Consider the following 26,655-nt stretch of genomic DNA (forward strand, 5'->3'; position numbering starts at 1 on the left):
TCTTGCTTAACTTAATGACGTGGAAGACCCTGGCATTGTGAAAATGCAAAATAAATCTCTATTTTCATTTTCTCCTGAAAATCACTTGTTAATATACATTTTTCTCTCTAACTTCCCAATTGCAAACTATATGAAATTGGCTTTCACTATTGTGAAAGTTCATTCACAAATGACTTAAAATTTATTCATCTTGAAACCTATCATTGCACCTGTTTCCTGACGCCTCATCTCAGGAGTCATCGAGCCTCTGACCACCTTCTGAGCTTCATCTCCTTTCCCTGTCATTTTTCTACCTTGTGTGTAGTCAAATTGAACTCCTTTCAGTTCTTCTACTATACCAGATGCATTATCAATTCAAGCCATACTTTGCTTTTAGCATCTCTTGTGTCTGAATTTCTCTCTCTTCTTCTTTTTTTCCCCTTACCCTAATCAAGATTCTGCTGAAGATAATCCAAAAACAACTGGAACAGCACATCACACATCAACAGAGAACTGCCTGAAGTGCAGACTGGGTTTAGAAGAGGCCATAGCCCCAGGGATATTATACCTAATGTTAGATTGGTCTTGTCTGAATGAAGGGAGTACCAGAGGAATGTCTATCTGTGTTTTATTGACTATGCAAAGGCATTTGACTGTGTGGATCACAACAAATTGTGGCTGACTCTGAGAAGAATGGAAATCCCAGAACACTTGATTGTGCTTATGTGAAACCTATATGTGGACCAGGAGGTAATCCTCAGAACAGAGCAGGAAGGGTGTATGTCAGGGATGTGTCTTATCTTCATACCTTTTCAATCTATATGCAGAACAGATAATCCGGGAGGCTGGACTCTGTGACGAGAAATGTGGCATCAGGATTGGAGGTAGACTTATCAACAATCTGCATTATGCAGATAACACAACCCTGCTTGCTGAAACTGAGGAGGACCTGAAGCGCTTGTTGCAGAAGGTCAAGGACTGCAGCCTTCATATAGACTGAAACTCAACATCAAGAAAACAAAGATTGTCACCACCGGGCTGATTGGCAGCATCATGATAGTGAAGATATTGAGTTTTTTAACAGTTTTAATTTGCTTGGCTCCACAATCAACATTCTTGATATCAGCAGCCAGGAAAAATTAAAAGATGAATTGCACTGGAAAAGTTGGCTGTCAGAGACCTCTCCAAAGTACTGAAGAGCAACAATGCTAGTCTGGAGACTAACGTGTGCCTAATACAGGCCATGGTCTTTGCAATTACTTGCTATGGGTCAGAAAGCTGGACAATGACTAAGGATGATAGAAGGAGAATTGATGTCTTTGAACTGTAGTTCTAGAAGAACCAATGAATATTGAATATTCTATGGACTGTTAGGAGAACAAACAGGTTCATCCTATAGAGGGTGAGAGCAAGCTGATCCTTGGAGGCAAGGATTCTGAGGCTTCATCTGACTTACTTTGGACATGTTGCAAGGATGGACCAGTCCTTGGAAAGGGACATCATGCTTGAGAGAGTGGAGGGACAGTGCAAGAGAGGAAGACCCTCGATGAGATGGGTGGATTCAGTGACAGTAGTAATGGAGGTAGGTTTGTCAGAGACAATAAATTTGGCACAGGATAGAACAGCGTTTAAGGCTGTTGTACATAGGGTCGCTATGAGTTGCAGGCAACCTGATGGCACATAACAATAACAATGATAAGCATCCATCCAGCAGATTTGGAGCTTTTGTGAGGTTTGACAGAAGTCTTTTTCTGACTTTCATATCTAATTTTTTCATCCCTCTCTAAAATGCTTCCAACATTACCCTGATTTATTCCCAACTGTATTCCTGTCCTTGGACTTCTGTTAAAAAGACTACACTGAGTCACTATTAACAACAGAAATCTATTTTATCTCAGTTCTGGAAGCTATAGCACAAAATTCAAAGTGTCAGTAGAACCTTGCCCTCTCTGAAGATCTTTCGTTGGCCTTCCTAGCTTCTGCTGGTTGCTGGTACTCTTTCGTGTTCTTTGGTTTGTAGATAAATCACTTCAGTCTCGACCTCCATCTTCACATTACTATCTGTACTTTTCTGTATATAAGTATATTCTATCCATATTGTATAAATATTTCTATTTATTGATACATTATTATTTATATATTATCTATATTTATATATCTATATTGATTGAAGTTCACTATCAAGAAACCAAACATTCTCACCACTGGGCCAATTGGCAGCATCATGATAGACAGAGAAGAGATTGAGATTGTAACAACATCAGCTTGCTTGGCTCCTAATCAGCACTCTTGGTACCAGCAGCCAGAAAATAAAAATTAATTGTATTGGGAAAGTCTGCTATCAGGAACCTTTCTAGAATACTGAAGAGCAATAATATCTGTCTAGAAACTAAGGTGCACCTGATATAAGCAATGTTCTTTGTAATTACTTGCTATGCATGAGAGCGTTGGACAATGCCTGAGGATAATCAAAGAAGAATCAATTCCTTTGATTTATTGTGCTGAAGAAGAGTAATTGAACACACCATGGATTGCCAAGAGAATAAACAAGTCTGTTCTAGAGAAGCTGAAAGTAAGTTTGCTCCTTGGAGGTGAGGATTTTGAAGCTCTGTCTCACATACTTTAGGCATGTTGCCAGGAGGGACCAGTCCTTGGAGAAGGACATCATGCTTGGAAGGGTGGGTGGATGTCATAAGAGAGGAAGACCCTGGATGAGATTGATTGACTCAATGACTGTGGTAATGGGAGTAGGTATGTTGGAGAAAATGAGATTGGCTAAAGTTAGAGCATGGTTCAGAGCTGTTATTGTGCATAGGGTCTCTTATAACTTGCAAGCAACTCAAAGGCATATAACTACAACAACTTATTCTTTTAATTTTTTTTTTATTTTTTCTTTTCTCTTTTTAGAAGGACATCATTTACTTAAAGGAGATTGTTGTTGATCGCCTTTGAGTCAAGCACGACTCACAGCGACCCCATGAACAATGTAGGCCTGAAGCCCCTCTACAACTATTGACACTTTGTCAAAGTTCGTAGAGTTTCCAGAGGCATGCTATCTAGGACATGGATGCCACTCCTGCTTCCTAAAGGAGATTAGGACCCACTATTTCAGTATTACCTCATTCTATATATACTAATGGCATTCCTTGGAGAAAGACATCATGCTTAGAAAGTTAGAAGGTCAGAGCAAGAGAGGAAGACCTTCAATGAGATGGATTGATAGACAGGCAGTTAAGGCAAGTCTGTCAGTGATGGTGAAGTTGTCTCAGGATAGGGCAAGGTTCAGAATTGTTGTTTATATGGTCTCTATGAGTCATACTCAACTCAGCGGCACATAACAACACAGTATTTTCAAACAAAGTGACATCTGTAAGATTTTGACATATTTTTAGGGGGCAGGAAGTACTGACAGAAATTGTTTGTTGTTGTGTTGCTGTTGTTATGTGTAGTCAAGTTGCCTGCGACCCTATGTACAGCAGCTCTGAACTCTTCCTTGTCCTGAGCCAGTCTCACAAATTCCAACACACAAACCCCCATTACCCATCAATCCATCTCATCCTTTCCAAGAATTGGTCTCTCCTGGCCATGTGCCCAAAGTATATAAGAAAGAGCTTCAAAATCCTAGCCTCCAAAAAGAAACTTGGTTTCACCCTCTCGGAGACAGAACTATTTGTTTTCTTGGCAATCCATGGTATGTTCAAGACTCTAATCTAGCACCACAACTCAAAGGTATATATTCTTCTTCTGTCATCCTTAGTAATTGTCCAGCTCTCTGATGCATAGCAAGTGAAGACCATGGCATGGATTAGGGGCACCTCAGTCTCCAGACTGACATTGTTGCTTTTCAGTACTCTGGAGAGGTCCCTGACAGCAGATTTTCCCAATGCAATTCCACTTTTGATCTCCTGACTCCTGGTGCCAGAGTGTTGATTGTGGAACTAAGCAAACTGTAATTGTTAGCAACCTCAGTCACTTCTCCATCTATCCTGGTTCTTCCAATTAGATCAGTGTGAGAATCTTTCTTTTTTGATGTTGAATTCAACCCATATTTAAGGCTGCAGTCCTTGACCTTTGGCAGCAAGCACTTCAGGTCCTTTTCCCTTTCAGCAAGCAAGGTGTGTCATCTTCATAACATAGGTTGTGATGAGTCTTCCTCCAATCCTTATACCACATTCCTCCTCAAAAAGCCAAGCTTTCCAAATGATCTGTTCTTTACATAGATTGAAAAAGAATGGAGACAGGTTGCATCCCTGATGCACTCTTTTCCTGGTTTTGAGCCATGTAGTGTTTCCTTGGTCTTTTCTGAGGACCGCTTCCTGGTCTATGTATAAGTTTTGCAAAGTAGGATTCCCAAAAGAAAAAAAAAAGGATTCCCATTTATAGAATTCTGATTTTCAGATTTTTTAATTTTTTTTAAGATGGTATCAGTAATATTAACTTATTTGTAATACTACCATGAATAATTTGAAGCAGGGGTGGCATCCACTTCCTAAACAACATGCCTCCAGAAAGTCTATGAACTTTGATAAATGTTGATAGTTCTAGAAAGGCTTCAGGCTTTTTGTTCATAGGGTCGCTATGAGTTGTGCTCAACTCGAAGGCAGTCAACAACAACAACTGTCAATCAAGCAATTAATAACACTCAGTTTATCATCTAGCCTCAGAATTGGGGAGCAGGAGGGCTAAAAAGAAAAAGTCTATTAGAGAGAGCAGCAGCTACTCTGACATTAATACAAATACATTATTGATCAGGATTATTCAAGAAAACAGCAATTATTTTAGCATAGCTAAGGAGCACACTTGGGTGATGTTGAATTAATACATTTCAAGGTGCTACAACTCTAGCACACTGATGTACCAAACGTGGTAATGGTTACCCATGGTGGACAGTGTTGGCTGGAGCTTCCCAACTAAAACAAGCCTGAAAGCAGGAGCGGCATCCACTTCCAAAATGGCTTGCCTCCAGAAACTCTATGTACGAACAGTGCTCAGGCCTTTTGTTCATAGGGTCGCTATGAGTCGTCTACTACTCGACGGCACCTAACAACAACAACAACTACTACTCTAGTAAGCTGGGGTGGGATAGAGGGAAGTTCAACTGAATGTAAGGGGATAGGAAAATCAGAATCTTGAAAAATAGCATCCATTATGGCAGCCACAAGCCACATGCAGCTAGTGAGCATTTCATGTGTTCAGTCTGACTTGAGATACATTATCATGCTTGATAAAGTGAAGTGTCAGTGCAAAATGTGGCAGAGATTGTGATGATGGCTCAGGACTGGGGAATGTTTCATACTGTTGTACACAGGTTTCTATGAGGCATGAGCCACATGCTGGGGCCTAACAGACAAAGCAAAATACAAATAAAATGTATAATATTCTAAAGAGAAGTAGATAAAGTTTCATATTAATGATGTTATTTTATAAGACAGTTGTATTTAAATATCAAAACAGCTTCATTAAGTGTGGTATGTATAAAGTCTGTCTCTCCCAACAAGGCTGGAAACTCCAACATACAGTAATATAATGTCTGCCTTGCTAAAGAATCATTTGCTGGGAATTTCCGTAGGGCCAGTTTGTAACTGTTTGGAAACAAAATAGTTCAGTATAGGGTTAGAAAATGAGGCTAGCTAAGGGGCCAAATAATGAAAGCTCTTGATTGCTGTGACAAAAAACGTTTTATTTTGTTCTCGTGATATCAAATATTCATAAACTGTACTGCTTAAATATATTTGTAAAGGCTTAATCCAGCTACTGATTGGATTGATAGTAGAAACTAGAACTCAAGAGATTATTATCACAGATTTTTTTTTTACATTGCCACCTTTCTTTGTAACATTGTTGCATGTAAATTCCCTTTGCAATGAGACTTTATCACTTTTTCTGCCCTAAATTTTTAAATCTGAACCAGGCCATGTGTATTAACAAATGTGATGGTAACTGAGACTCGAGAAGCTTTTGTACTTTGGGACTGGCTGGGAATTGCTTGGGAGTGTGAGGCTTTCATGGGAAGTCATTGGGACTCCTGGAGCATACAATATTGTACCAATTTCCTTTTGTCAACTGCATTTATGGCTTTGATTATGGCAACCCTGCCATCCCCATGATTGATTGTTCCAACAGACTAGACACTATTTCTTTGTGATTCATGAAGTTTTCATTGGTTAATATTTAGAAGTAGATCTCTAGACTTTTCTTCTTAGTCATCTTAGTTTATAAGATCCACTGAACCTTGTTCAGCATCCATTTGCATGAGGTCCATTGGCCAGAAATTGAATCTGAGTCCCAGGGAATCTTCTAACAAATTCTGATTTAAAACAACCAGAATGACTTCTTTCACAATCTGGAGCACAGAATCTGAAACCACGGAGTGAGCAGAGCGGATTCCTCATGAAGATTCTGACGGAGGACTTATTCCATGCCTTTCTTGTAGTTTAGGGAAGCTATTGGAAATCCTTGGCAGGTCTTGGCTTGTAGATATGTGATGTGAATCTCTGCCTCTGCCTTCACACCGCTTCCCTTTCTGGTTCTCCATGTTACATTGAATTTAGGGACCATCCTAACCCACAATGTTCTCTTCTTGAAAGAGTTAAATTAATTGTTGTTGTTGTTTATTGTTGTTAGGTCCCTTCAAGTAACCCTATGAAAAACAGGTCTGAACTTTGATCTACGCTCTGTCATCCTCACCCTTTTCAACAGGCTCAAGCCCATTGTTACAATCCGTGCATTTCAATGCATCTTACCGAGGGGAGGGGCTTCCTGTCTTTCATTGACCCTCCTTCCACCTTTTTTTCCCAGCTTACCAGCTTTTCCCCAAGGACCATGGCCTCTTCACAACATGCCCAAAATAGGTGAGCTGACATTTCACCACCCTTGCCACCAAGGAACACCATTCTTGCACTTCCTGCAAGATTGATTGATTTGTTCTTTTATACATATATTTTAAGCAGGAGCGGCATCCACTTCCGAAATGGCTTGCTTCCGGAAACTCTAGTAGGAACAGTGCCCAGGCCGTTCCTTCATAATAGGGTCGCTATGAGTCGTCTACAACTCGACGGCATCAAGCAACAACAACCCCATTTATTTTAATTACTTTTATTTTATATTGGTATGTACACAAAATTCATATACATTGTGTTTCACACTAGTCTTCACTCACATTGTGTTTCATATAATCATTCTCATTAATTGCATCTTGTAAAACCAATCACCATTGATCTATGTCCACAATTAACCTGTCTTTTCAGATTTCTGCTGGATCTTTCCCATTTTCTTTAACTCCTCCCTCCACCTACCAGATTGTGTAACCCCATGATTTTGGTAGTCCATGGAATTACATCTGCAAATGCCCTTATTCTAAATTATGCCCTACTCTGAGATTTCTTTTTATAACTTTTTTGATAGGTCACTATTCAAGTCCTGGTGATGGAGTGTATCACTTATTGGGCTGCTTACCTGGAAGATCAGCAGTTTGAATCAAACACGAACTTCATGGGCTAAAGATAGCAGTCTACTCCCATAAAAGTTCACAGCCTCTGAAACCCAATAGAGGGTCATTATGAATTGAGACCAGCTTGAAAGCAGTGAGATTCTAATTTATTCCACTTATGACAGATGCTATATGGAAAAGAATTTTCAATCTTCCTGACTAACTTAACCTCTAAAACCAGGCTTCACACATGTGAGTGAGGTCATCCCAGACCATCTAGCCTGAAATATACTACCCTCAACAAAAGCAACCCAGCTAATCAATCTACAGAAACACGAAGGATATTAAACCACTGAAGTTTTAAAGTCATTGAGTTTTGGAGTGACTTCTTAGATGGAAAAAGATACCTTGGAAAAAAGTCTAGAGGAAAAGGTAATAATAATTCTGTCTCCAATTAACTTTCTAGATATAGGTATAGAAATCCATACCGAGACCAAGAGGCTGTTGTGCAGACAGAGCAAGCAGGTGAACAGTACATCATTTGAACTTAAGGAAACTGTCAGGATTGTATCCTTGCAGGAGTGACATCCACTTCCTAAATCACATGATTTCAGAAACTCAATGAACTTTGATAAATGCCGATAGTTGTAGAGGGGCTTCAAACCATAGAGTTCATAGAGTTGCTATGATCGTGCCCAACTCGAAGGCATTTAATCAACAACAGCATTAAGTCTGTATGTTGAGCAAATTATTTGATAAACTGTACTCTTTGAAGAATAATATGGCATCAGGATTGGAGGAAGACTCATGCTAATGAAAAACCTATACTTGGACCAAGAGGCAGTTGTCAGAAAAGAGCAAGGAAACACTGCATGGTCCAAAATTGGGAAAGGCATGCGCCAGGGATGTGTCCTGTCTCCATACCTTTTCAATCTGTACGTAGAACATATTATCCAGGAGGCTGGGCTCTATGAGGAGGAATGTGGGGTCAAGATTGGTGGAAGATCTATCAACGATCTGCGTTATGCAGATGACACAACCCTGCTTGCTAAAACTGAGGAGGACCTGAAGTGCTTGCTACAGAGGGTCAAGGACTGTAGCCTCCAATGTGGATTGAGGCTCAGTGTCAAGAAGACAAAGATTCTCACCACTGGACCAATTGGCAGCAGCAGGATGGATGGTGAAGAGATTGAAGTTGTTCACAGCTTTAGTTTACTTGGCTCAACAGTCAACACTCTTGGCATCAGTAGCCAGGAAATCAAAAGACGTATTGCGATAGGAAAGTCTGCTGTTAGGGACCTCTTCAAAGTTCTGAAGAGCAATGGTGTCTCTCTGGAGACTAAGGTGTGTCCGATACAGGCCATGGTCTTTGCAATCAATTGTTATGCATCAGGGAGTTGGACAATGAATAAGAAGGATAGAAGGAGAATTGATGCCTTTGAGCTGTGGTGCTGGAGAAAAGCATTGAGGGTACCATGGACTGTTAGGAAAACAAACAGATTCATCCTAGAAAAGGTTAAACAGTGTGGCTCCTTGGAGGCAAGGATTCTGAGGCTCCGTCTAATCTACTTTGGACATGTTGTAAGGAGGGACCAGTCCTTGGAGAGGGACATCATGCTTGGTAGGGTGGAGGGACAGCGCAAGAGAGGAAGACCCTCTATGAGGTGGATTGATTCAGTGACTGAAGCAATTGGGATGGGTGTATCGGAGATGTGCAATTGGCAAAGGACAGAGCAGGGTTTAGGGCTGTTGTACATAGGGTCGCTATGAGTCACAAGCGACTCGATAGCACATGACAACAACAACCACATGCAGATGACACAACCTTGCTTGCTGAAAGTGAGGAGGACTTGATACACTTGCTGCAGAAGATCAAAGACTATAGCCTTCAATATGGATTGCATCCCAACATCAAGGGGGGAAAAAAAGTCTTTCCACTGGACCAATAGGAAACATCATGATATATGGAGAAAAGATTGAAACTCTCCCAGCTTCATATTACTTGGATCCACCATCAATAACCACACTTGGTACTAGAAGTCAAGAGATCAGGAGATGTATTACGCTGGGAAAATCTGTAGTCAGGCACCTCTTCAGATTACTAAGGAGCGATGATGTATGTTTGAGGATTAAGATGCACCTGATTCAGACCATGGTCATTCCAAGCACTTGCTATGCTGCTGAGAGCTGGACAATGGGTAAAGATGACAGAAGAACTGATGCCTTAAAGCTGTGGAGTTGGAGAAGAGCAATGACTATCCCATGAACTTCCAAAAGAAACAGATGTGTCTTAAAGAAGAGGCACCCAGAGTGCTTCTTAAAGGCAAACGTAATAAAGCTTTTTCTCACTTGCTTTGGGCATGTTGCTAGAAGAGGCTATTCTTTCGAAAGGTACACATGCTTGGGAGGGTGGAGGGACAATGAAGGAGAAGAAGACTCTAAACCACTTGGGTTTAGACACAGTGACTGTAGCAATGGGTTCATGTGTGTCAGAGATGGTGAGGATGGCACAGGATAGGACAGGGTTCAGATCTGCTGTTCATAGGGTGACTATGAATTTTACTGGATGGCACCTCTAACAATAGTTTACATTCGACACATGATATAGGGTAAGAATTTATTGCAGTGGTAGATAGTACTATATCTTCTTTTTTAGTAAGTAAACATGTGCTTCCTTATAATGCCATCTCCTTATTCCTTATAAGAAACCAAAACAAACCTATTCACTTAAAATCCTTCAAATGTTTAAGGAAAATTGTAAAGTGAAGTATCTTTTTTTAATTTTAATTTATTTATTTTTCATTTCAATAAACATCTACAGAGATTTTGGAATTCCATTTATTCATTGTTGCACCCTTCTCCCCACCCACCCCACCTCACCCACCCCCCGTTTGCTCCTCTCCTTGAAAAGCAAAAGAAAAACTTCCTCATTGTGTATCAATGAGGGAGTGAAGTATCTTTTTAATACACATGTATGCATGCTTGAAAAAGTAGAGGGTCAGCAAAAGAAAGGAGATCCTCAGTGAAATGGATTGACATAGTGACTGGAAAAGTGGTATCATTTATAGCAAAGATCATGGGGATGGCATAGGATAGGACAAAATTTTGTTCTAGGTCACTAGGAGTCATAGTCATCTAAATGGCAACTAGCAACATACATATAATTATAAACTGGAAGAAGATACTTAATCACATAATAATGCTTTCCTTCATATAGGATCTTCATGTTTCAATTTTTAATATTTTTAAAAATATCCACCATATATTAAGCTTACTGAAATGAGTGAGTCTCAGTCATTTCATAAATTTCCTCCATGATATTTCTCTATGTGACTCCATCTCTCCTCTCTCATTATTAGAAACGTGTGCCACATTCGACTTTGATTCTCAGCAAGGGGGAATATCAGAGTCTTGGAATTAAAGGAATCATGTATTCATAATTTGACTACATTCTCCGGAGATGCCTTATTTGAAAATGGACATACTCTGATTAAAATTGGAAAATCACATTTCTGAAAGTCTGATGGAATAATGAATGAACAGTTAACTTAGTGGGGAAGTCAATAGACTTTACAAAGGAAATGACATTTATTATAACTATCTGGTGGTCTAGTGGTTAGGGAGTTTCACTGCCAGACCAAAGGCAGGGGTTTGAATTCACGAACGAAGAAAAATGGGCAGTTTCCTCTTGTGTGGTTTATGGGCTCTGAAAATCTGCTGTACCATCCATTATGAGTTCTGACTGAACAGCAAAGAGTAAATGAATAATATAAAAAGCAAGATAAATAAATACCAGATAAGAAATAATAGAGAGACATGTCAGACTAATACATAAGATTGTACTTGTATCTAAAATGACTGATTTTAAGCACTAATCTATTTCCTTTCTATATGATTCAGTTTAGGCTCTAATAAAATTTACTTTGCAGGATCAAAAGATTACAAAGGTTATTGAAACAAATTGTCATAATATTTTTTTGCCTTTCCTCAAAAATGCCATCGTTTTCATAAAGTTGCCTAAAACCTTACCAAGTTATCTTTATCACAATCTCATTTCTCAGAGCAATTTCTGAGCAGACAACAATAGGATGTGATGATTGTTTTATTTACAATTGTCAAATGGTTTCAGTAACTCTTAAGTCATGTTGACTTTGTTTCAATTGAATCTAACCTTGGTTTTGCCATACTTGTTAATTAGCCTCTGATGAAAGTGCTGATAGTAATCAGATTCGCATACATACAAAACTTTTGCTATTTCCCCTAAGATGTGCATATACTTCCTCACACTAGTATGCATAGTAAGTAAGTATTGGAAGGATCATATTGCCTGACATGTTTCTGAACTTTCCTTCAGTGTGACATTTGTAACACCATCTCACCATACATAATAGGACTAATCTAAAAAAAACAACACATCATCATCTACAAGCAGGTATAAACTCTTGTCTGCCCTCAGGGAAAAGACCAGCCAATAAGAGGCTACTCTGGTGATGTAATGCTTGTTAACTTACTATCTTGCAGAAGTGGTTAAGGAAGGTGTTTTTCATAGCATCAAGCATGAATTAAGATTAACTCTCTCACACAACTAATTCTAGTTCTTCTGACAACTCTGATACTTCCTTAATAAACATGTTGCATGTAACAACCTTGAAATATGTATGCAAAATCATGAAACTAAATTATTTGTCTTCAGCATTGACATTTATACTCACTCTTATTTGCTAATAGTAAATCCTAAGGGTTTTTTTTTGGGGGGGGGGTTGAGAAATCACTTCTATATCCTCATCCTACATAATGAGGGGGAAAGATATAGAGTGAAATGTTTTATAAACTCCAGCCAAACATTGATGAACTTGTACTTCTTTCTGAAACATTTATTTTCCTGAAAATCAAGTAAAAAATAGAGAGAGATTTTGATGTCATATTTGTCACTGCCATACATACTAAATCTGGATAATGAACAAATTGTCTGAGCCGCTGGACTCTATGAAGAGGAGTTTGGAATCAGAATTGGAGGGAGACTCATCACTAACTTGCATTATGTAGATGACACAACCATGCTTACTGAAAGTGAGTAGGACTTGAAGCATTTGTTGCAGAAGATCAAGGAATGTACCCTTAGGTATACATTGCATCTCAGTGTCAAGAAAACGAATATTCTTACCATTGGACTGAGAGGCATCATGATGGATCAAGAGGAGATTGAAACCATCAACAGCTTTATCTTGCTTCAATCCACAATTAACGCCCTTGGTGTTGTTGTTACCATATTAATCCCTGCTCTATCTTGTGCCAATCTCACTGCCTCTGACACACCCATCCAAATTACCCCAGTCACTGAATCAATCCACCCCATAGAGGGTCTTCCCCTTCTGGGCCCTCCCAAGCATGACGTTCCTCTCCAAGGACCAGTACCTCCGTAAAACATGTCCAAAGTATGTCAGACAAAGCCTCAGAATCCTTATCTCCAAGGAGCAGCCTGTTTGTTTTCTTAGCAGTCCATGATACACTCAATACTCCTCCAGCACCACAGCTCAAAAGCATCAATCCTCCATCCAATGACCCTAGTCATTGACCAACTCTCTGAAGGATAACAAGTGATTGGAAAGACCATGGCCTGTATCAGATACACTTTAGCCTCCAGAGTGACACCATTGCTCTTAAGTACTTTGGCGAGGTCCCTAACAGCAGACTTTCCTATCGCAATACATCTTTTAATTTCCTGGCTACTGGTGCCGAGAGTGTTGACTGTGGAGCCATGCAGATTAAAGCCGTGAACAATCTCAATCTCTTCACCATCTATCCTGATGCTACCAATTGGTCCCATAGTGAGAATCTTTGTCTTCTTGACATTGAGCCTCAATCCATATTGAAGGCTGCAATCCTTAACCCTCTGTAGCAAGCACTTCAGGTCCTCCTCAGTTTCAGCAAGCAGAGTTGTGTCATCTGCATAACGCAGATTGTTGATAGATATTCCTCCAATCCTGATGCCACACTTCTCATAGAGCCCAGCCTCCTGGATAAGCTCTTCTGCATACAGGTTGAAAAGGTATGGAGATAGGACGCATCCCTCACGTATACCCTTCCCAATTTTGAACCATGCATTGTTTCATTGCTTTGTTCTGACGACTGCCTTTTGGTCCAAGTATAGGTTTCACATTAGCACGATCAAGTGTTTTGGGATTCCCATTCTTCTCAGAGTCAGCCACAGTTTGTTATTATCCACACAGTCAAACACCTTTGCATTATCAATGAAACACAGATAGACATTCTTCTGGTATTCCCTGCTTTCAGCTAAAATCTATCTAACATTAGCTACAATATCCCTAGTGAAATAAGGAGACATATTGCATCTGGCAAATGTGCCAGTTAGGGACCTCTACAAATTATAAGAGTAATGATGTCAGTTTGAGGACTAAGGTGTGTCTGATTCAGGCCATAGTCTTTCTGATCACTTGCTATGCATCTGAGAGCTGGACAATGAATAAGGATGACAGAAACAGAATTGATGCTTTTGAGCTGTGGTGTTGGTGAAGAGCACTGAACATCCTATGGATGACCAAAAGAACAAATAGATATGTCTTGAAGAGGATGCAGCAGGAGTGCTTTTTGGAGGCAAGAATGATGAGGCTTCACCTCACATACTTTAGGCATGTTGCTAGGAGGTGCTATTCCTTGGAGAAAGACATGATGCTTAGAAGGATGGAGGGTCAGCAAAGGAAAGGAAGACCCTCAATCAGGTGGATTGGCATGGTGACTGCCACAATGGGCTCATGTGTGTCAGAAAGTATGAAGATGGCATAGGATAGAAGAGGGTTCAGATCTTTTGTTCATAGGGCCACTATGAGTCATATTCGACTGGATGGCACATAACAACTTCTCATGATCATGTTCAAACTCCACTTTAACATTAATCCATTTTGTGAAATAGAAATCAAACTTATTTGAAACAAGGGCTTGAATAACCAGCTGTATTAAAATATAATCTTCCACATAGTGAGTAGTTCATAGGAGTCTGTTGCTTTCTACTAAATGCTTTTGATTGAAAGAAACCTTGGCCAAGGTCAGGTGAAGACCATTGTTGTTATTGATTGCTGACTAGTATCCTCTGACTCATTGCAACTTCATATATAATAGAATGAAGCATTGCCTGATCTTTACTATTTTCATGATTGATGGTATGTTTTGAGTTTGGTGAGTTGGAGCCACCAACTTCTAACTTAGTTAATGTAGGTAGGCAACCATTTACCATTGTGCTATGGTAGAAAATATTATTGAGTAAGACATACTGAATGTTATAATAATGAAAGATCATTTTTTTTCTGCATATGTTCACTGAGAAACAAATCCTTTTAATAGGAACACACACACACACACACACACACACACACACACACACAAGCTTCCTAACTCTTTGTTGTAAAGTGGAAACCTCCCATGGGTTTTCAGAGGCTGTAAATTACGTGGGGAGATCACTCATCTTTCTTCTGGGGAGCAGATGGTGAATTTGAACTGCCTGCCTTTGGTTTGCCAGAGTAACTCCTCACTCATTTAGGCAACTAGATAGATAGATATAGATAGATAGATAGATAGATAGATAGATAGATAGATAGATAGATAGATATATTCTCAGTAAACATGTATGTTGAACATATTTTTAGTAAGCTTGAACTGGAATGCTTATTGATACATTAATTATACTGTTATTAACACTAATACTTGCAATCAGAGTGACTTGTGCTGAACCGTCTATATTCCATCTCTATTTTATGACCAATATTATGAATTTTAGAAGCTAAGTGGAGATATATAGGCAATTGGAGCAATTATGGGTTGTAGCTTTTCATCATACAGAACTGACTGAGCTGCATGAAAATTGGATCTGCTGTCTTAAGGGAACTCTGGTGGCCTATTATTCTTATTGTGGTCTAGTCCCTTAGATATCATACACAAATCTGCTTATCTAAATATATACATGTGTGTATGATATAGCTGTTGCATTCTAAAAGGTATTTGAGATTGTTGGAATGAAAGGTGGGAAAATTCACTGTATTCCATGTGCTTAAAAGATATAAAATACTCAGATGAGTTTAAACATTAAGGTCTTTCTGTTTCCTCCACCAGCGGTGAAGAAGAAGGCAAGATTCATCACTCCTGTTCCAGGAGGTGTGGGACCCATGACAGTGGTGATGCTACTGAAGAACACTCTTCTGGCGGCTAAAAAGATCGTTTACTAGAACCCATGACACAACTAAGTAAAGTCATGTCACATTTATTGGACAAAGGACAGAAACATTTATATTTTACTACAAAATTATTTATTTCTACTTTATTATTTATTTTTTCATGGAAACCATCATTGTGAACAAAGAGATTCGTGTAACTGCATGTATATCTCACTAACAGATTTTTAGTTTCAGGGGAAAGAAACTAACATTTCAACTTAAAATTTTGGTAACTTTTTTTATAATATTTGTTCATAATGTTAAAAAACAAACAAAAGGTTCAATTTAGATTAATATTTTTTGTACTCAATTAAACATCATGAATCGCATGTTTTCACTAAATATTTTGTCAACCAAATTAGCACCTGTGTAAAATTTAATTTATGGTTTTTCATAAACATGCTCAGATATTAACCAAAGTTTACCTCTGAGATATTGTGGTATTTCTTTTAGACAAATATTATAAAGAGGCTCTCACAATAAAGTAATTCATGTAAATATTTCATTTCCCAGAACATGTAAGTTATGTCTACATTGTAATGTAATCTAGGGAGCTCTGGTAGTCTACTAGATAAGGGATTGTACTGCCAACCCAAATAAATACTGGTTGTTCAAATCTACCAGTTTCTCAGTGGGAGAAAGGTAAATTCTCCTTTGGTGTGACTAACTGAAGAGGAAGCTATGATTCTTTTCTAACTCAGCAGCACATAACATCAACAACATACTGTAAACATTCTAAAAAGGAGCCTCAGGGATATAGTCATGTGTTGTACTGCAGCAGTTCAAAGCCCACTTGTTGCTGCACATGAGAAATACAGCGGTAGAAGCTGTGCTGCAATCCTGAAGGCATGCAGTTTGAACCTACCAACTGCTCTGCAGGAGAAAGTTGGACAATCTCCTCCTTGGCCTATGAAAACCTGCTAGAAAGTCAGGTATGGGTTGGTTCTCCTCTGATTAAGATTTACAAATTTAGAAGCCATACAGAGAATTACTCTGAGTCAGAATTTGCTCAATTATAAAAAGTTTGTTTCTATTAATCTATTATTAAGTTTACAATAACATAAAATAGTTTTAAATACTTAAAAAATGTTAAAATGTGACCCAGAGATGTGAAGTGAGCCAACGCTGCTGGGAAAAAAAAATGATTTTGCTTAACACAAGATTGATATAAAACTTCAATTTAAAGAAAGTAAAGAATCTGCAAAACATAGTAAAATTAAGTATATTTGGATATGTTATATATCATATGATTTAAAAAGGTGATTTAATTAAGGAAAAGAATATTGAAAGTAAAATCTTGATCTCATACATCTCCAGGTATATTCTATGAGGGTGTCCTAATGGAACTGTTGGCTTATTAAAGATGAGGAAAATATTCAGCGAATAATTGGTTCCTGAAAGACTACGACTGAGCTCTAGTGGCAAGTCAGTAAGGAATTGTACTGCTAATCAAAGTGGCAGCTCTCTGGTGGTTCAAATCCACCAGTCACTCTGTGAGAGACAAATGGGCAATCTCCTTTTGTTATTTTAGCTTTGGAGGGTCAACTCTGTGTCAGCTTCTACTTGAATGTAGTTATTTTAGTTGAACTATTACTTACTCTTTGCCTTAGTGAAAATCTATGGAGCATGCCAATTGTTCTAAAAAAATATTTGGATTATGGTTACCAGTGTTTGCTCGCAGATTAAGACAGGCTTGGAAGCAGGAGCGACATCCACTTCCTAAGCAACATCGTGCCTTTGGAAACTCTATGAACTTAGAGAAATGACAAAAGTTATAGAACATGGTCCAGGCCTTTTGTTCATAGGGTTATTATCAGTATTGCTCGACTCGATGGCCCTTAACAACAACATATTCATTAAAGATTCATGGAACCTCAGTAAATAGATTAGTAGGTAGAGCAAATAGATGAAGTAAGTAAAAAACAAAACAAAACAAAAAAAACAACCTAAGGTTATATTTCTCTGCACTGAGAAATTCATTCTGTATTAATTAACATAATTAAAGAAATCACAGCTGTTTATTTAAAAATTTAGAAACCTAATGGGGAAAGGTGTTACTCTTAAGGCAACAAGACTAACCCTTAGAACTCAACTCAAATCCTACTCCTTTGTTTGCCTGCAGCTCTCTCCTCTTCTGTTATGGCATTTGGTTCACAAACCAAAGGCAATGTTTGTAACAATTTTTAATTAGGAAGTACAGGTACATGTCAGTTAAAAACTGTTTTGAGGTTACTGTAGTCACTTAATTGACCATTTAGTTGGTATCCACATGTGTATGGTTTCACCTCAGTGTACCATCATTCCTCAGTGTGTTCTCTTGATCATTTGTGTAAAACTAAGTTAGATGTTCATACTTTGATAACTTTTTATAATAAAATTAGTTTGTAAAGGAATAACTGTTTTCTTGTTTATATTTGTTACCTCTTTCTTATAAGCTCACTAGAAAATGTGTAACACAAATAATGACACAATTAGGTCATATCAATGCTCTTTTTTCTGATTGCCAAGAGAGAAATTTACATTTTAAAATTTCAGGTATATATTTTCAAAACTGACTCTCTGGTTCCTTATAAAGTGTGGGAATAGTAGCACCATTTGATCTAGCAATTTCACTATTAAGAATATATTGCTAAGAAATAAGAACTACAGCACAAACTGATCTGCATGGTTATTGCAGCATTCTTTACAGTATAACCAAGAATTAGAAACAACTCAAATATTCATCAATGAAAGAATGGCTGATCTAACTAAGTTACATTCATAATGAAGTATTATGAGCCACTAACAATGAATCAAGATTCATGAAATATTGTACAACATGGATAACCCTAGAACAAGTTATACTGAATGGCCTAAGTCGCTAAAGGACAATTTATAAGATCACTATTATCCCAGAACACTTGATTGTGCTTATGCAAAACTTATACTTTGACCAGGAAGCAGTCCTCAGAACAGGGTAGGAAAACACTGAATGGCTCAAAATCAGGAAGGGAGTATGTCAAGGATGCATCCTGTCTCCATAACTTTTCAATCTATATGAAGAACAGATCATTCAGGAAGCTGAACTTTATGAGGAAGAATATGGCATCAGGATTGGAGGAAGACTCATCAACAAACCACGTTATGCAGATGACACAGCCCTGCTTCCTGAAACTGAGGAGGACCTGAAGCATTTGCTGCAGGAGGTCAAGGACTGTAATCTTTAATATGGATTGAAACTCAACATCAATAAGACAAATATTCTCACCACTGGGCCAACTGGCACCATGATGGTTAAAGAGGAGATTAAGGTTGTTAGCAGTTACAGCTTGCTCAGCTCCACTCTTGGCACCAGCAGTCAGGAAATCAAAAGACAAATTTTATTAGGTAAATCTGCTGCCAGGGACCTTTACAGAGTTCTGAGAAGCAACAATGCCAGTCTAGAGACTAAGTCTTTGCAATTACTTGCTATGCATCATAGAGCTAGACAATGACTAAGGATGACAGAGGAAGAATTCATGCCTTTAAACTGTGGTGCTGGAGAAGAGTCTTGTATATACTATGGACTGCCAAGAATACGAATGAGTCTGCCTTGGAGAGAGTAAAACCAAGTTTCTCCTTGAAGGCTAGGATTTTGAAGTTCTGTCTCACACATTTTAGGCACGGGGCCAGGAAAGACCAATCCTTGGAGAAGGACATCATGCTCTGAAGGATGGAGGGACAGCCCAGGAAAGGAATATCCCAGATGAGGTGGATTGATAAAGTAACCGAGACAATGGGGGTAGGTGTTTTGGAGTCAGTGAGACTGGCTCAGGATAGAGCAGGGATCAGAGCTGTTGTTGTACATAGATGGTCACTATGGGTCACAGGTGACTTGACAAAAAAAAACCCCAAAAAACAAAAATACAAACAAAAAAAAATACAAACCAACAGAAGCTTAATTATAAAAAATCAAGGAAAGGTTTACACACAAATATTTTTAGATTAACAGGAATAAGAAAGAATGGATACTGGAATGAAAATAAATAGGTAAGTAGGGTAAAGGAAGTAAAGCAACAATACAAAAATCTTACACATTGTAATTAATTACATTACTTCTTTCTTTTAAACTAGCCTGCATGCCTACAGTCATGTGAATCATTCCTCTGATGGGTCTGAGTCTCTGGGAAACCTTCTAGCAAATCACCAAAGCCAAGGGATATAGAGAAATTGGGAAACAATTAGAGCCACAGATGGAGATGTTAAAGTTAGAAATTAGGGACTTTTATAACTGGTTAATTATTATAACTATTAAGTACTAACTAGTGACCTGAGACTTCTTATAAACAGTCTGCTGTTAATCTTAGCAAACAAACCTCTGTAGAATCTGGCTGCTGCAGACAACTTAAAACCTGGATTCCAGCCCCATACTGCTGACCAAGTACGTTTTAATTGTTTTTGGTCAAACATTCTTCTAAATGATATAGCGCTGTCTGTCCATTTGCTGTACAGAAATAACTCATGGTTGCTGTGATGCTGAACACTGTGAAACTAATGTGTCAAATGTGATAATGGTTAACTATGGTGGACACTGTTTAGTGGAGCTTCCCAATTAAAACAAATTTGGAAGGAGGAGTGGCATTCACTTCTGAAACAGCTTGCCTCTGGAAACTATGAATGTGGAGAAATGATGAAAATTATACAAGTGTTCAAGTCTCTCGTTTATAGGGTCACTATGAGATGCCTAGGGCTCAATGGCACTTAACAATTGTAATTGATGCTATAATGCTTACTTAATCATGCTGTAATGCTTAATGCATGCTATAATCAAGCTTGTGAATGACTGAAAATCCAATTATTTGTAAATTTCCACTAAAACAAAAAAACTAAAAGATTGTATCCATATGTAGATTGTTGTTGTCACCAGCTGCTCTGTGGGAGAAGGATGGACAATCTCCTCCAGTTTGATTCACTGTCTCTGAAAACCCACCAGAGGGTCAGCTATGGCCTGTGGATTGGTTATATCTTTATGGTACACAACAACAATCTATCTATCTATCTATCTATCTATCTATCTATCTATCTATCTATCTATATCTATCATCTATCTATATATCTATCTCTCTATCTATCTATAAATGATTGTTTTGTTGTTCATTACTGTTGAGTAAAACTCATAGACCTGAACTCTTTGCTATCCTGTAACATCCTCACAACCTCTGACCCACTAGAGTCCATTACCACAGTCACTGTATCAATCTACTTAGTTTAGGGTCTTCATATACTTCACAGATATAGAGGTCTTAAATAGTCTTAAATATATATGTATATTGTTGTTGTTGTTGTTGATTGCCTTTGAATCAAGCATGACTCATAGCGACCCTGTGAACAAAAGACCTGAAGCCCCTTTACAACTAATGACATTTATCAAAGTTCATAGAGTTTCCAGAGGCATGTTGTTTAGGAAGTGGATGCCACTCCTGTTCATATATTTGCCACTCTTGCTAGACAAATATTTAGGGGTTAGTCTTCTCAGAGACTAATGAAACATATAAAAGTGATAGTGTGGTGCTTTGTGGCTCATAAAAGGAGGTGCTAAGGAAAAGAAAGTTTCCTTTTCCTACAAGAATTTGTAAATAGGTCCCTGAAGAATTGAGAATAAATAAAATTGCACAACATGAAGGCAAAAATGAGCCTAATATGTTCTTGTTTTGAAGTGTCATGGAGTTGCCAACAAGTAATAACAACCCTTTGGACAGGGCAGGCTTCAGAGCTACTGTACATATATGGTCGCTATGAGTCGCAGGCAACTCGACAGCACATAACAACACAGCAACAATGTGTACAACAAACCAAAACCTTGCCAATTGGCCGCATCATGGTAGATGGAGAAGAGATTAAGATTTTTAACAGTTTTAGCTTGTTTGGTTCACAAAAAACACTCATGGTACTAGCAGTTAGGAAATGAAAAGACCAAATGTGTTAGAAAAAGCTGTTGTCAGGAACCTCTCCAGAGTGCTGAAGAGCAAGGATGTCAGTCTGGAGACTAAAGTGCACCTGATCCAAGCCATGGTCTTCATAATTACTTGCTATGCATCTGAGAGCTGGACAATGACCAACAACGACAGAAGACTTGATGTCTTTGAGTTGTGGTGCTGGAGAAGAATACTGAACCATGGACTGCCAAAAGAACTAACAGGTCTGCCCTGGAAAGGGTGAAATTAAGCTGCTTCTCTGAGGCAAGGATTTTGATGCTCCATCTCACATAATTTGGGCATGTAGTAAGAAGGAACCAGTCTTTGGAGAATACTATCATGCTTGAATGAGTAGAGAGACAGCACAGGAGAGGAAGAGCCCAGATGAGATTGACACAATAACTGAGATAATGACTATAGGTGTGTCAGAGACAGTGAGATTGTCTCAGGATAAAGTAGAGTTCATGACTATTGTGCTATGAGTTGTAGCCTACTCTCCAGCGCATAGCAACAATGACAACAATCTTATACTATCTATTAATAGCTGTTTCTATGAGTGTTAATTGTAGTTGCAGGTAAAATGAAATCCGTGACATAAATGTTTTCTCCACTTATCATGCTTATTAGTCTAGTTGTGAAGGACTTTATTTTCTGGAAGCAATGTTGTGTAGCCTACATTCTCCAAGTTATTAATTAATCTTCCTCCACTCCTAATGCCACAATCTAGTTCATGTAGCTAATTTCTAGGATTATTTGCTCACTAACACATTAAATAAGTATGGTTATACAACTCTAACACACAGCTTTCCTGATTTTAAACTATACAGTACCTATTTATTTGTTCAAACAACAGTCTCCTGGCCCATGTGAAGGTTTTTCATGAGCACAATTAAGAATTCTGGAATTTCCAGTATCTACAATATTTTCCTTATTCATTGTCCAGCTTTCAAGTGCATAATGGGTGACTAAAGATACTATTGTCTGAATCAGGCACATCTTATTCAAACTGACATTATTGCTCCTCAGTAATTTGGAGTAATTTGGACTTACCCAAAGCAATACATCTCCTTATCTCCTTACTGCTGGACAATGAATAAGGATTCATTGCCAAAAGAAGAAGAATGATGTCATTGAATTGTGGTGTCGGAGAAAAGCGATGAATATCCCACAGATTGCCACAAAGACAATCATATATGTCTTAGAAAAAGTGCAGTCAGAAAGATGCTTGGAAGCAAGGACGATAAATATTCATCTCACATTCTTTGGAGAGGGAAATCATACTTTCAAAGATGGAATGTCAGTGAAAGAAAGGAAGATTCCCTAGGATATAAATTGATACAGTGACTGCAGCAAGGAACCCAAGTATGTCAGAAATACTGAGAAAGGTGCGGGATAGGACAAGTTTCAGATCTGTTGTTCATAAAGTCACTATGACTTGTGCTCAACTTAGCAGCACTTACGACAACAACATTTTCTGTTATTTATTATAATCCAAACAGTTGAATGCTTTTGCCTAGTCAATACAACAGAAATAGACATGATATTCCCTGCCAAACCCATAATAATGTCAGCAATGTTCTTGTGTGTCATTGAGTCACCTGTGACTCATAAATATCCTATGTACAATAGCTCTGAATTCTGCCCTATCCTGAACCAATCTCACTGTCTCCAGCACATCTACCACAGTTACCCCAGTTACTGTGTCAACCCATTTCATTGAGGGTCTTTCACTCCTGTGCACTTCCTCCACCTTCCCAAGCATGATGGCATTCCCCAGAACTTGTCCCTACTTATAACAGACCCAGGGTATGTAAGACAGAGGTTCAAAATCCTTGCCTCCAAGGAGCAACTTGATTTCACCCTCTCCAGGACAGAAGTGTTTGTTCTCTTGGCGTTTTTTTGTCGTTTTGTTTTTGTTTTTTTACTTTTGGAAATGAAATACTCTTCTTTACCACCACAATATAAAGGGATTGATTCTTACATCACCATTAGTCATTGTCTAGCTATTTAGACAATGCATAAGAAGTACTTGAAAAGACCATGACTTGGATCAGACACACCTAGTCTCTAAACTGATATCATTGCTCTCTAGAACTCTGGTAAGGTACCTGACAGCAGATTTTCCCAATGTAATTAGTCTTTGGACTTTTTTACTACTGGTGCCAAAAGTGTTGACTGTGGAACCAAGTAAATTATTAACAATTCCAATCTTTTCTCCATCTATCTTGGTGCTGTCAGTTGGCCCAGTGGTGAGAATCTTTGTTTTCTTGATGTTGAGCTTCAATTCATATTGAAGACTACAGTCCTTGACCTTCTGGAGCAAATGCCTCAGGTCCTCCTCAGTTTCAGCAAGCAAGGTTGTGTCATCTACATAAGACAGATTGTTGATGGGTATTCCTCTAGTCCTGATATCACATTCTTCCTCATAAAATCCAGTCTGCCAAATTATCTGTTCTATATGTAGACTGAAAGGTATGGAGCTAGGATGTATCTCTGATACATTACTTTCCTGATTTTGAATGATGCAATGTTTCCTTGCTCTGTTCTGATGGCTGCTCCTGGTCTAAGTTTCACATGAGCACAATTAAATGTTCTGGAATCCCCATTCTGCTCAAGGTTAGTGATAATTTATTGTGATCCTCACAGTTAAATGCCTTTTCATAGACAAGAAAATTCGGGCACTCTGGTACTCATTGCTTTCAGCTAAGATCCATCTAACATCGGCTATGAAGTCCCTAATTTAATGGCCCCTTTTAAATCAAGCTTGCACATCTGACAGTTCTCTGTCAGTGTATTATTCCAACGTACTATTTTTGGATAATCTTCAGTAAGATCTTGCCTGTGTATGTTAGTAATATAGTTCAATAATTTCCACACTCTTTATATCACCTTTTATTGGAATGGAAATAATTATAAATACCTTCCAATCAGTTGGCCAGGTAGTTGTTCTCCAGGCTTTAGGCACAACATGGTAAGAACACCCAGGGCTGCATCTGTTTTTAAATATGCCAATTGGTATGCCATCAATGTCAGCATCTTTCCTTTCATGACCTCATCTGAACCTAGTTTAAATTCACGGCAGTTTTCTTTGTCCTGTTTTTGTGTTGTTATTGTTTTGTACTGTTGCGTCAACTACAACTATTGCAACCTTATGGACAAGCTCTCTGAACCTTGTCCTATACTGAACCAAACTCACTATGTCTGACAAATTTGGCCCCATTTCCAGTCATGGTATAAATCCTTCTCATTTAGGGTCTTTATCTGCTGCAGTGACCGTCTACCTTTCCTGGTAAAAGTGTTGTCCCTACCTTAATGTCCTTCTCCAAAGACAGACTTCTCTACACAGCATGCCCAAAATATGTAAGAGTTTCAAAATCCTTGCCTCTGAGTCATACTCTACTTGACGACACCTACCAACAACAACAGGAGAGACTTGTTTGGTCTCTTTGCAGTCCATGGTATGTTCAATATTCTCTTCCACCACCACAACTCAAAGGCATAGATTATTATTCTGTCATTTTTATTCATTATCCATCTCTCAGATGGAGAGCAAGTAATTGAGAAGACCATAGTGTGGGTGAGGCACACCTTAGTCTCTAGACTGACTTAAGTGCTCTTTAGCACTCTAGAGAGATCCCTGGCAGCATATTTTTTCAATGTAACTTGTCTTTTGATTTCCTGATTACTAGTGTCAAGGTTGTTGTTTCTGGATCCGAGCAAGATTTAAATCATTCACAGCTTCAGTCTTTTCTCCATCCATCATGATGCTGTTTATTGGCCTGGGAGTAAGAATCTTTGTTCTCTCGATGCTGAAAATGAAGTCCTACTCTAACCAATTTTAAAATATCCTCCCCACAATTTTACTTTTGTGTGATATAATTCAGTACCTTCCACATCCTAATATTGTTGTGTTGTTATGTGCCATTGAATCGCTTGCGACTCATAGCGACTCATAGTACAAGAGCTCTAAATGCTATTCTATCCTGTGCCAACCTAGCCATCTCAAACTCACTTATTCCCAATGCTCCAGTCACAGAATAGATCCATCTCATCGAAGGTCTTCCTCTCCTTCACTGCCCCTCCACTCTGCCAAACATGATGTCCTTCTCCAAGGACCATTCCCTCCTTGCAACACGCCTTAAGTATGTCAGACGAAGCTTCAGAATTCTTGACTCCGAGGAGCATTCCAGCTTCACCTTCTCCAGGACAAACCTGTTTGTTCTCCTAGCAGTCCATAGTATATTCAACACTCTTCTCCATCACCACAGCTCAAAGGCATAAATTCTCCTTGTATCATCCCTATTCACTGTCCAACTTTCTGATGCATAGCATGTAATTGCAAAGACTATAGCCCATATCAGGCGCACCTTAGTCTCCAGTCTTACATAATTGCTCTTCAGTACTCTTGAGAGGTCCCTCACAGCTGACTTTCCCAATGCAATTCTTCTCTTGATTTACTGGCTGCTGTTACCAAGAGTGTTGATTGCCGAACCAAGTAAACTAAAACTGTTAACTAACACAATCTCGTCACCATCCATACTGATACTACCAATTGGCCCAGTGGTGAGATTCTTTGTTTTCTTGATGTTGAGCTTCAGTCCATATAGGAGGCTGCAGTCCTTGATCTTCTGCAGCAAGTGCTTCAGGTCCTCCTCAGTTTCAGCAAGCAGGGTTGTGTCATCTGCATAACGCAGATTGTTGATAGATCTTCCACCAATCCTAATGCCATGCTTCTCCTCATAGAGCCCAGCCTCTCGGATAATCTGCTCTGCATACAGGTTGAAAAGGTATGGAGACAGGACACATCCCTGACGAACCTCCTTCTTGATTTTGAACCACATAGTATCTCCCTGCTCTGTTCTGATGACTGCCTCTTGGTCCACATTAGAACAATCAAATGTTCTGGGATGGATAATCTTTTTTAATGGGGACAAATAATTAATCTCTTCCAATTAGTTATCCAGGTAACTCTCTTCTAAATTTATTAGCACCAACAAGTGAGCACATCCATAGCTGCTTTGTTTGTTGAAACAATTCAGTATTTCATTAATACCTAGAGCCTTATTTTTACCCCAAAGCCATTAGTGGA

General features: G+C 38.7%; 1 protein-coding gene across 1 annotated transcript in view; it reads left to right on the forward strand.

The window, feature by feature from the left end:
• The window catches only part of MTHFD2L (methylenetetrahydrofolate dehydrogenase (NADP+ dependent) 2-like), a 259,118-nt gene extending 243,473 nt beyond the window's left edge, over nt 1-15,645 (forward strand). The window contains exon 8 of the mRNA XM_006898448.1: nt 15,533-15,645. Within this exon, the coding sequence (XP_006898510.1) occupies nt 15,533-15,645 (113 nt within the window). The remainder of the gene's footprint in view (nt 1-15,532) is intronic.
• Nucleotides 15,646-26,655: the final 11,010 nt, after the last annotated feature.

Source organism: Elephantulus edwardii, unplaced genomic scaffold (assembly GCF_000299155.1).
Source record: "Elephantulus edwardii isolate Elephantulus edwardi_28Jun2011 unplaced genomic scaffold, EleEdw1.0 scaffold00230, whole genome shotgun sequence".
Lineage (NCBI taxonomy): Eukaryota > Metazoa > Chordata > Mammalia > Macroscelidea > Macroscelididae > Elephantulus > Elephantulus edwardii.